An 11,425-nucleotide genomic window follows, 5' to 3' on the forward strand; every position below is an offset into this window, starting at 1 on the left:
ATGAGGTAGATATTAAAAGATGCGTGCTCAGTTATCAAATTGTAACTACACTGATCATAATACTGTACAATGCAATTAGACATTGATTTAGTAGTACTGCATATCATTTGTTATATTAAGAATGTTGTTTTAGTGTTATTAAATTACTTATCGAATTTTTTTGAAAATAAAAATATTAGTATTGATACCTATTAATTTATATATTATAATAACATGCTAGATGTTATAATAATGTGATCTTTATTACAACTAAGAAACAATTATGTACGAGGATGATACACACTGATAGTTCTCAGTTATCAAAAAACGACTACACAATATAGCTCCTGTCTGCAGAGTAATACTTCTAACAAAATGGCAAGCAAATTAGCCAATATTTTCAGGACTGTTGGAGGTCTTCCAAGAATTCTCAATACAAGATGTACTATAGGGGTATGCAATGCATCAAATAATAGAGAATGTAAGTTTAAATACATGCTTCGTTTATGTTATTTATTATGAATGAATTGCTAGGCCTCTAGTTAGGCTAGGCTAGCTATGCATATTTGTGTAGGCCTTTTTTAGTCTGGGCTTACCGGGGACAAAGGCCCCACACGCACGGCGTCCTACGAAATAAAGAGGGCCGCATGATTTTTTTGAGTGAAAAATTGTGATTATTTAACAGATTAGGTTTAACCAATTACATAGGCCTAATCCTCCAAACGTTACATGATTTTATAAGTAACCCTGACTGAAATCAAAGAAAACAAATCCCTGTTTGATGTGTTCTATATTATAAGAGGTGGCCTGGATAGTGGAAGTGAGTAATAAGATCACAGTCACAGAATGCATCATGATATCCTCTACATCCTAAAATAATTACATCAAATTTAAAAGGCTTTCTATAGTCGTATCCTACTTGTTATACATTTTGCAAGGCATAAATATTGATCCCCAAACATTTATTTTATTGGACATTACAAATGTTGCATTCACCCCAGTCCTATTTTACAGTGAATATAGCAAGCATGTGTGTTTGAGAAATTTCTAAAAATACATGTACAGTAGTATCTCAAAATATGAATGACCTTCACTTTTTTACAGATAATTAATGCAATTAATTTTAACACTGCAGACCTTGGTTTGGAGACTCTGGATTTAATTTGCGAACATTAAGCAACTTAATTTAATCAAGAAGAAACTGTGAAATATGAGATATAAGATAACCAACTTGACTCCTAAATAGATTGAACCTAATCCTCTCTATGTATGATTTATGTTTCATAGTAATAATATATTCATTAAATTTAATATTACAAAAGAATTTAATTCAATGATTTTATCTTATTTAGACTCAACGAACAAACGTATTGAAGTAGCAAAGCCTGTTGTAGAACTTGATGGCGATGAAATGACCAGAGTCATTTGGGAAAAAATCAAGGAAACTGTAAGAGCATGCCATGATTTTGTAAACGATTATTTTTCAATTGCATGATACAGTATTTTTGTAATATATTGTAGCATATTGATATTAATATTAATTGAATGTGTTTGTGTACTTTCAGCTTATATTCCCCTATTTGAAAGTAGATTGCTTATATTATGATCTTGGATTACCGTACAGAGACCAAACTGATGATCAAGTAACCATTGATGCTGCTTTGGCTATTAAAGAACACAATGTTGGTATTAAGTGCGCTACAATCACCCCAGACGAGGAGCGTGTTGAAGGTATAGTCTTTAAGCTGTAAATTGTACCCATTGTGCAAGTTGTCTCTTTTTCTGTATGATGTTCCTGGCGTAGTTGACACTTTAGCCCATGTGTGGATGTACTCGGGAACATAGATTGTGATTGAGCTGGCAGTTGACACCTACCATGAAAGTCTAAATCTTTTTTTCCCACCTACCGTTAACTTGTTGAGACCTACCACCTCTTGATAAAGTTTCAACCTGACGACTTTTCTACAGAGGCCTTTGAACAAAGATTGTTCTCCTTTTCTTGCGAAAACCGGAACACTTTATTTTTCGTGGCTACATCACTACCTCTAGATCCATATCATGAATACTGTATGAAGGGAATAAGATTTATTTATTATTACAAACTTATGCTAAATATTAGTTGTCATTTCTGGTTTTTTTTGGTCAGAATTTAAGTTGAAGAAGATGTGGTTGAGTCCAAATGGCACCATACGTAACATCCTTGGCGGTACAGTTTTCCGCGAACCAATCATTTGCAAGGCAGTTCCCCGTCTTGTTCCAGGATGGGAAAAGGCAATTGTTATCGGTCGTCATGCATTTGGAGATCAGGTTTGAAATGAATACCAAACTAAAATACATACATGTGACAAGTTTGAGCTTGCTGATAGCTTGAAATTTCCCATTTATGAAAACGTCCAAAAGTTCATGGCTTGAAACTTCCAAAAAATATTTTTATGTTGTTTTCGGTGATTCTATGCATGATAAACAACAGAATTTTTACTTTTTCAAGTAATTTGAAGTAAAAAATTTAGATTTGAGAAAAAGCTTGAGATTTTAGTTCAGAAAGTGTGAGCCTCACGTCAGATGCATGGGACTTTACATATATGAAAATGATAATTACATTATGGTATAAACCTGGAAACAGACATATGTGTCAGTATTTGAGGTAATATGTTTGTGAGCTGATATAACTTTGTTTTTAATACATAAAAATCTTTTGTTTGTTCAGTACAAAGCGACCGATTTCGTTGCTCCTGGACCTGGAAAGTTTGAAATGACATTTACTCCATCAGACGGTGGTGACAAGCAGACTTGGGAAGTGTACAACTTCACCGGTGCTGGAGGATGTGGCATGGGAATGTACAATACCGATGAGTCAATCGCTGGCTTTGCACACGCATGCTTCCAGTATTCACTCATGAAAAAATGGCCTCTTTACATGAGCACTAAGAACACCATTTTGAAGAGATATGATGGCCGTTTCAAGGACATCTTTCAGGAAATATATGAAAAGTTAGTTTTATAATGTATTCCTGCTTCTCCCAAAATTATGTAAAAAAGAGGTGCACTTATTTTTGTAAAGCTTTGTCTACGCTATCAAACTAGTTTGACAAAAAAAAATCCGATGTGCCCAAATATTATCATGTCCATATATGGGCACATCCCATCAAGTTTGATAGTGTAGACAGAGCTTAACAGTTATTTTCTTTTACCACAATTATACATAGAAAACTTAAAGAATATATTATACAGATATTGACTGCTTAGAGGTTAAATATAAGATTTGACATCCCCGAGGGAATAATATTAAGTTTGAGGGAATATATATTTCCTGAGAACTTAATATCATTCCCGAGGGGATGTCAAATCTTATATTTTACCGATATAAAAGGCGATATCTGTTATATTATATAGCCAAGAACAAGTCTGCTGGGTTGGGTGAAGCTAGGCTAGGCCTCCTATACTAGTATTTGTATTGTATGTAAACAAGCCTGCCTAGACACCTTACCTTGCGAAGAATAATATACAGATAATTACTAATTAATGATTCCTTGGCAATAAAATATTCACTTAGGTCTAGGTCGTTTAAATTAACAGAAGAATTTCCATCAATAAGCCTATTAATAATAATATTATAATTAGGTAGGCCGAATAAACAATTCGTCTTCTTCTCTTCGAGGAGCCAAATCGCCGGATGTTCAGCGCGTACTAGTTACTAGGTTACTACCGTGAGTATTGACCAATCACAAACGGTGTTTCATCACATTTAGGGAGGACTAATAACAAATGAGGGCGCTATGTATGCATAGCTTAAATAGTTTAAAAGATTAATTTCTTCAAGCGAGTTCCGTGGCGCAGCGGTTGAAGCGTTGTCTTGTGATGGAGTGACAATTCCATCCCGAGTTCAAGATCCAGTAGATGACTTTTGTTTATTTATCGGCAAACGCGAGTGTTGCAAACGAAAATTACACAGTCAATATCATCGAACTCGAGAATTTATATGATTAATGACAGGGGACACGATAATTACGCGAAAATTACACAGTCAATATCATCGTTCTCGAGGATATATACGATTTACGATCCTCGCAGCGGTAGTCATGTGATGCAGTTTCAACCAATCACGTTCGCGTATTTACATAGGCTATGTTATATAATGAATTATGAGACAGTCTAAAATAGTAAATTGAATAATTCAATACATATGTACTCTACAAACTTTTTATTAATAATTGTTATTATTTCATTAATGTTTCAGAGACTATGTAAAGCAATTTGAAGCTGCCAACATTTGGTATGAGCATCGATTGATAGATGATATGGTTGCCCAGGCTGTAAAGTCATCCGGAGCATTTGTGTGGGCATGCAAGAATTATGATGGAGATGTACAGTCGGATATTGTTGCTCAAGGTAAAACAAAAAACAAATTCAGACATGTTGTGCTTTTGATTTATATACTGTTAGACTATTTTTTTAAATAAATTCAAATTTAACAGGAGAGTATGAAACGGTATACATTAATAACTAATTTTTTAGGGACCTGTTTCTGCACATTCTATAGTAGTCAAAATCTCAGCCCAAAAAAAAAAGCTCTGTCTACACTATCTAACTACAGTCAACTCTCCCAATACCGGACACCCTTGGGCGGGCATATATTTTCCGGTTTTTCAAAAGTCCGGTTTCCTGAAAACATATTTTTAAAGTCATCACGTTGTCACTGAAAATGCTTTGAATCACCGGTCTGAATGCTGCCCGGTACGGCCTACTTTATTAATATTAAGCTAATTCAATTTACCTTTTTTAAAAGTTACATTATTTACTGTACCAATAAAACATGTTACAGTAGTAAATCATTGTTTCTCAATGTGTTTTTAGCGGCAAAAAGGCCTAGGCTAGGCCTACGTACGTACGGTGAACATAATTTTGGTCGTTTATTGTTTATCGCGAGACTAGCAGCAGCATGGGTGATAAAAATAGCAGAGCGGGGCTTTGATTGATGCGCATGTGCAGAGGTGTCATAATCAAATAAAAACACCCACACTTAGACCACATGTTTTTTAAGCTCCTTTATTTTGACGTAATTTGATAGCAATAAACGAGCCAAGCAATAATGACAATAATTAATTGGTAACATTCCAAAGTTTATTAACACTAGTTAAGTCAAGTTCATTCCGTTTACGTTTTGCCATAATGATTTCCAAATTTATAATGATGCACATTTTTAGTGAAACATTCCTTTTTAAAGTCCTATTGCAATTGTGAATTTAACAATAATTTAAACAAAACAAAGACACAAAGTGGAATGTAAATTGAACTTTATTAAAAAACAATTCATATGCTAAAAAACAGGGAGTTGTTAACAACTCCCTGCTAAAAACAATAGACATTAAGACATAGCGCTCCACCGCAGTTCGATACGCAACAAAGCAATTGCCGCGCTTCGTGGGTTAACAATGAACTGACCTGTCAATCAGTGTAGCGCTCCATGGCAACATTATTTGATCGTACCGCGAAACGTCGCGCACTTCATGCATGGTCTGGTCAGGGTATGGTTAAAAGCTTTTGTACATTGTGAATGTATTGAATCCGAGTCAGCGACGACGATGTTACGTTGTTTTCGTAAATATTTGGAGTTTTTTAACTGTCAGTCCGGTTTTCAGACGCTAATTTTCATGTTTTGTACTTCATAATTTGTCCGGAATTGGGTATTCCGGTTTTCATAATAAATTACAGTACATTTAGAATAGGGACAAATTGGGCCTTCCAAAAAAGTCCGGTTTTCCATGAATTCCGGTTTTGGGAGAGTTGACTGTACTTGGACAAAAAAGTATGATTTGCCCAAATATGATAGTAATATGACATCATCATCCATAATTATGTGGGCACATCACATTTTTTTGTCACATGAAGTTTGATAGTGTAGACCGAGATTTAAACAGTGAATGTCATTTAAACTTGTAAAGCATGGTACACAATACTTGGAAAATAGGTACCGCATACTAACATCAAAATTGCATTGTTTCAGGTTATGGATCTCTTGGTCTAATGACTAGTGTACTAGTGTGTCCAGATGGTAAGACAATTGAATCAGAGGCAGCTCATGGTACAGTCACCAGGCATTACAGGGAACATCAAAAGGTTTGTATAAACTAATAGTGGTATAATGGAGAGTTTGGGAAAACTCGCGTATACATATCTTGGTCTAGCCAAGGCCAAGCCAACATGTTATACTTCTTTGTCGTTTTCTTGAAACATTGTTATACTAATACTCTGTCTGAATTTTCTTGAATAATTTTGCTGGTAAAATTTCATGTGTGCCAACTTCATTTTCAATATTCTTGAATGTGTGAAATGCAATCTGCACGTTCAAACGAATCGAAATCAGTATCAAATATGGTATTGATGTCAAGCTACACAGAATGTGTGACGTACTACCCAAATTTCACCCATACGTATACGGATGTTGCACAAACTGCCTATTAAATACTGCCCATATTTGGCATTATGAACCTCTATACATGCAAATTTAATATTGTATATTCTTTGTATGTATATGCAGGGTAACTCAACTAGTACTAATCCAGTAGCCAGTATTTTTGCCTGGACTAGAGGATTGGAACACCGTGCTAAACTAGATGGCAATGATGACCTGAAACACTTCTGCCAAACATTGGAGAAGGTGTGTGTAGATACAATAGATTCTGGCAAGATGACCAAAGATTTAGCTGGGTGCATCCATGGAATTAAGAAGTAAGTGCCATATTTTAGTTTAACAAGTTTAAGCCTTTGTTAATATAATTCAGAACTGGTTCAAGTTGTTAAAATTCAGTGAAACCTGACTGAATTGGGTGAATTGGCAGATCTGATAATTTACCTGGTTTAGTGTGTGTTATGTTTATCTGTGTTTTGGATTCGGTCTATTCTCACATTTTATTGTGAAACCTAACTTTGGTAAACAAAATAGAACACATTCAATGGAAATCATCAAATCATTAATTGAATCACTTTTAATTAATTAATATTCACATCAGATGAATTCTGTATCATCCAACTTAAAAATGAGAATACCAGAAAAAAGCATGTGACTGTTTTGTGTTTGGGCGTCCCATTTAATATAATAAATAATGTAATAATAATATGGAGTAATGTAAATTTAAGTTATGTTTACATTTGTTTTATTGTTCAATTATTTTGCAGTGTCAAACCTGAGCATTTTCTTCAAACAATGGACTTTTTAGCTGCTATTGCAGAGAACCTTAATAAACAACTGAAATAAATGACCAGATTGCCAGTGGTTGCAAGCAGTTTAAAAAGTAAAATGCAACTGAATTTGTAAATTAAATGTGTATATTTTTAATAAATATGTAAAACGTGGGTACAATTAATTAATTAAAACTAAAAATAATTTCTATTTTACTGAGTAATAATTCTCTCAGCTAATTGAGGCTATTTAAAAAATTAAACTTGATCTAAGTATGTGTAACCCTAACTCAGGACTATTCTAAGCCCAGAATAGTAAAAACATGCCATACCCTAATTTCTGCCAATTTTGGCCATTTGGGTAATTTGATAATTTAAAATGTTCACATTTATTTACAAACTTTCCTTTGTATTTTACAAACAGACTTTTGCAGCTTATGTTATGAACAAGTTTGATTAATTGTTGTGTCTAGAATTTAAACTAAAGCTATCGATCTAGTTTGCTGTAATTTAATCACATTGGTACAGTACTATTTTCTATAAATATTGGATAATATTTGTCGTACCATATGCAGTAATCTTTTCCGCTTCATCATAAGTTTGTGCCAATTTTAGATATTTTATTTCTTCTAATGTCATTTTGTATGACTTAAGTTAATATGATTTAAGATGCTTTGTCATTTTATATGACTTAAGTTGCTTTGTCATTTTATATGACTTAAGTTGCTTTGTCATTTTATATGACTTAAGTTGCTTTGTCATTTTATATGACTTAAGTTACTTTGTCATTTTATAAGACTGTCATTTCCTATTTATTACATATGCATTTATGCGCAAATAAATATGAAATTTTTACTTTATTTTCATATAATTTGACAATTGTGCAAGTTCTTTATAAATAATTTCACATAAAAGCACTTAAAGTATTAAATAGTTACGTAAATGTTTGTATAAATAAGAGCCAACTTAAGTTAGACAACTAATTTCAATAATTGAGTAACAAAGATACTCATATTGTCATTTAGTTTGCGTGAAATATAAAACTCGCATAAATCATGTAATTTACAATTTACTTAAATAGTATTATTGTCCATGTCCATTCAATACATTTATAGAGGACAAAATGCTTAATATGCCAATGACTGATATAATTAGTCCTAATCCAGTATTATTAATAATTATGATGGTCACACAGTGTGCTTAAGAAGATAATGTAATAAATTGCTGTGGAAAATGTCCAGTTTGGTGTGTTATATTTTTTTGCTAATTTAGAATATGTCTATTAAATAAACAATTTACTTTTCTTTATAATACAATTTGATTTCTAAGACATTCCCGTACAGACTGCACCTAGTCTTTCTGAATCTACCATTCAGAATGCATCCTAACAATCCCTCCAATTAGTTGAAAGTCTTGGTGCATATGTATCCAAGATTTGAAACTTTAAAGATGTATTGTCTGCCAAAAACATGAAAAAATAAAGATAAAATCAGACTTTCAATAGGCAAAACAATATTATTTCACTTATAAAAAGACAAACGAAAACATTTTAACCAAAAACCATTGTCTGATAGTATTGCTTTAAATTACATTTCTTTCCCCGATCCAGTTTTTGGTCAAAGTGAATAACTATTACGTGACATGTAAATGGCATATTCAACAAAAAAAATGTATTTAGTGGGAAAATATATCTTTAAATGTATTCTGGTTACCATGACTACATAACATGAAGATTATACTTATATAATTGATAGTACTTCGTCGGCAAAAGTTCTGTCGACCATTTGGAATCTTGGATACGAACGGGCTCTGTAGAAAACGCTATACAAACTAATGGAGACCGCAATTTTAATTGTAAAAATATATTAATGTCAGTTTCACATTTTTTAAATACTGAAATGCAATATATCAACTTTAATCTACCTTTTCCGTTATTATATCCAAAACCAATTTATGGCAAATATGTTTATCATCATTAATACTGTATATCTGCATTACCTTAATTAGTTCAGACATGCTACTTACTATTAAATTGATTAATTGCATTCAGTTGATGTATATTTATATAACTAAGCCAATAAAATTCTAATTTACTAAAGATTAATACTTCTTTTATAGATAGATTGCCGATGGAGTAAATGTGCACAAATACATAACTAGGCCCAAGTACAATAAAAGAACACTTACACAAATGACTGTTTTTTTTTTGGTGTTGTTAAAACTACAATAATGAAATGCATATTAGAAGTAATAATACATATTATATTATAACTTTTACCATTAAACCGTATAATAAAGTATACTATTTATGATTCTCATTAATTATCGGCAAATGACATTTATGCATCTTAGTTATATATTTAATTGTATTTTTTTTTAAACATGACTAAAATATCGGAAAATAAGAGTCAACATTTGCAAATTGTTTGACTAAATATATATACTACTGTACATCAATTTTCTGTAAACATCCATATGAATGATGATAATTAATTAATTAATCAGTTCGGTTCCTCCTGCATCATCATAAAGATGATACCGTAATACATGCGCATCTTGCAATACTGTCGCCAAAATGTTAATGATTTTAAATGATATTTTGCTCTTTTATTGTTAGTGTTCATGAAATGTTTCTTTTATATTCCAGGTACATCATAATAGGCCTGTATATTAGCTAATAGATATTAGCAAGACAAAAGTAATCTTGTTCTACCATTTCTTGACTACATCATATGTGATCTGAAAAAGTTTTCACAGGTAACCAGTTACGACTTCATAATACGATGATAACGCAAATATGCCAATACATAACAATCTTTGACTTTTGAAAATAACCAATTTTGCCAAAATTTCGACCCTTTAATTGTTTTGACATAACTGAAGATGATAACGCAAAATATGGTCATTACCTGCATAACAATTGCATTTTGAAAAGGTTCATATTTTGCCAATTTTTTCAAATGTCTCTGTACTATAATAATTCAAGGATTTTTAGTCACGTGCAACGCGACTCTACAGCTGACTATGCCGGTCTGTTGGTCGATAGGTAAACACTAACTCAAATTTGATTGCAGCCATGTATATGGCCTTGTTTAAAAAAAAATAACGCGATTTTGACCCTTTATTTTTTTACATAATTGCTTGCTATGAATCTATAGGACATAATAACACAATACCGTGCTCCTATATGCCAATATTATTGTATAACAATACTTTTAAACTATCAAGGTATATATCAAATATAAGGGTCGAAATTACTATAGTACAAGAATTACAAAAACAATTTCGACCTTTTTATTTTTCGTCATAACTGGTTACTACGGTATATTATAATTAACATGCGCAGAAGACATTGTATGATTCTGCGCATATCAATTATGATATGGTAACCAGTTATATAAAAAAATTAAATTGTCGAAATTTGGAAATTTTTGAAAATTTTTCTGTACTATAGTACAAGGATTTTTTACTAAAAAATTCCAAATTTCGACCTTTTTATTTTTCGTCATAACTAGTTACTATGTTATAACTGGTAACTACAATTCTTCCAAAATTTCCCTGTACTATTACAAGGATTTTTCCCCAAAAATTGCAAAATTTCGACCTTTCTATTTTACGTCATAACTGGTTACTATATTATAATTAACATTCGCAGAATTTGTAATAAATTTCCAAAAATTGCCAAATTTTAACCTTTTTATTTTTTTAATATAACATGAGCAGAACACATTAGGCCTATATGCGCAAATCAATTATGATATAGTAACCATTTATGTCAACAAAAAAAAGTATCGACATTTTCCCTTAACTAAAAAAAAACACGCCAGAATCATATAATGTATTCTGCGCATGTTAATTACAATATAGTAACCAGTTCTGACGTAAAGTAAAAAGGTCGAAATTTTGGGAAAAAAATCCTTGTACAGGGACATTTTTTAAGAATTGCCAAATTTCGAAATCTTTATTTTTCGTCATAACTGGTTACTAAATCATAATTGACATGCGCAGAACACATTATATGATTCTGCGCATATCAATTTTGAGTCGAAATTTGGCAATTTTTCAAAAATTTCCCTGTACTATATATATAGTACATGGATTTTTAGTCGCGTGGACGCGACTCTATAGTTCACTATGTCGGTCGGTCGGTCGGTCTGTCGGTCTGTCGGTCCGGTATAACTATGCGATTTATCGCTTTCTGACCTTATCTTGATATCAGTTTAATCTAGCTATGTCAATTTTTCACAGTATATTCCTTATGGCCAGG

At 32.3% G+C, this 11,425-nt stretch overlaps 1 protein-coding gene across 1 annotated transcript; it reads left to right on the plus strand.

Annotated features, from left to right (window-relative positions):
• Nucleotides 1-328: 328 nt before the first annotated feature.
• On the plus strand, nt 329-8,412 carry LOC140040582 (isocitrate dehydrogenase [NADP], mitochondrial-like). Its single transcript, XM_072086628.1, has 9 exons — nt 329-460; nt 1,332-1,426; nt 1,545-1,710; nt 2,126-2,286; nt 2,687-2,970; nt 4,217-4,368; nt 5,984-6,096; nt 6,518-6,708; nt 7,156-8,412. Exons 1-9 carry the CDS (start codon nt 355-357, stop codon nt 7,232-7,234), a joined length of 1,347 nt encoding a protein of 448 aa, XP_071942729.1. The 5' UTR covers nt 329-354; the 3' UTR covers nt 7,235-8,412.
• Nucleotides 8,413-11,425: the final 3,013 nt, after the last annotated feature.

This window comes from Antedon mediterranea, chromosome 2 (assembly GCF_964355755.1).
Source record: "Antedon mediterranea chromosome 2, ecAntMedi1.1, whole genome shotgun sequence".
NCBI classification, from domain to species: domain Eukaryota; kingdom Metazoa; phylum Echinodermata; class Crinoidea; order Comatulida; family Antedonidae; genus Antedon; species Antedon mediterranea.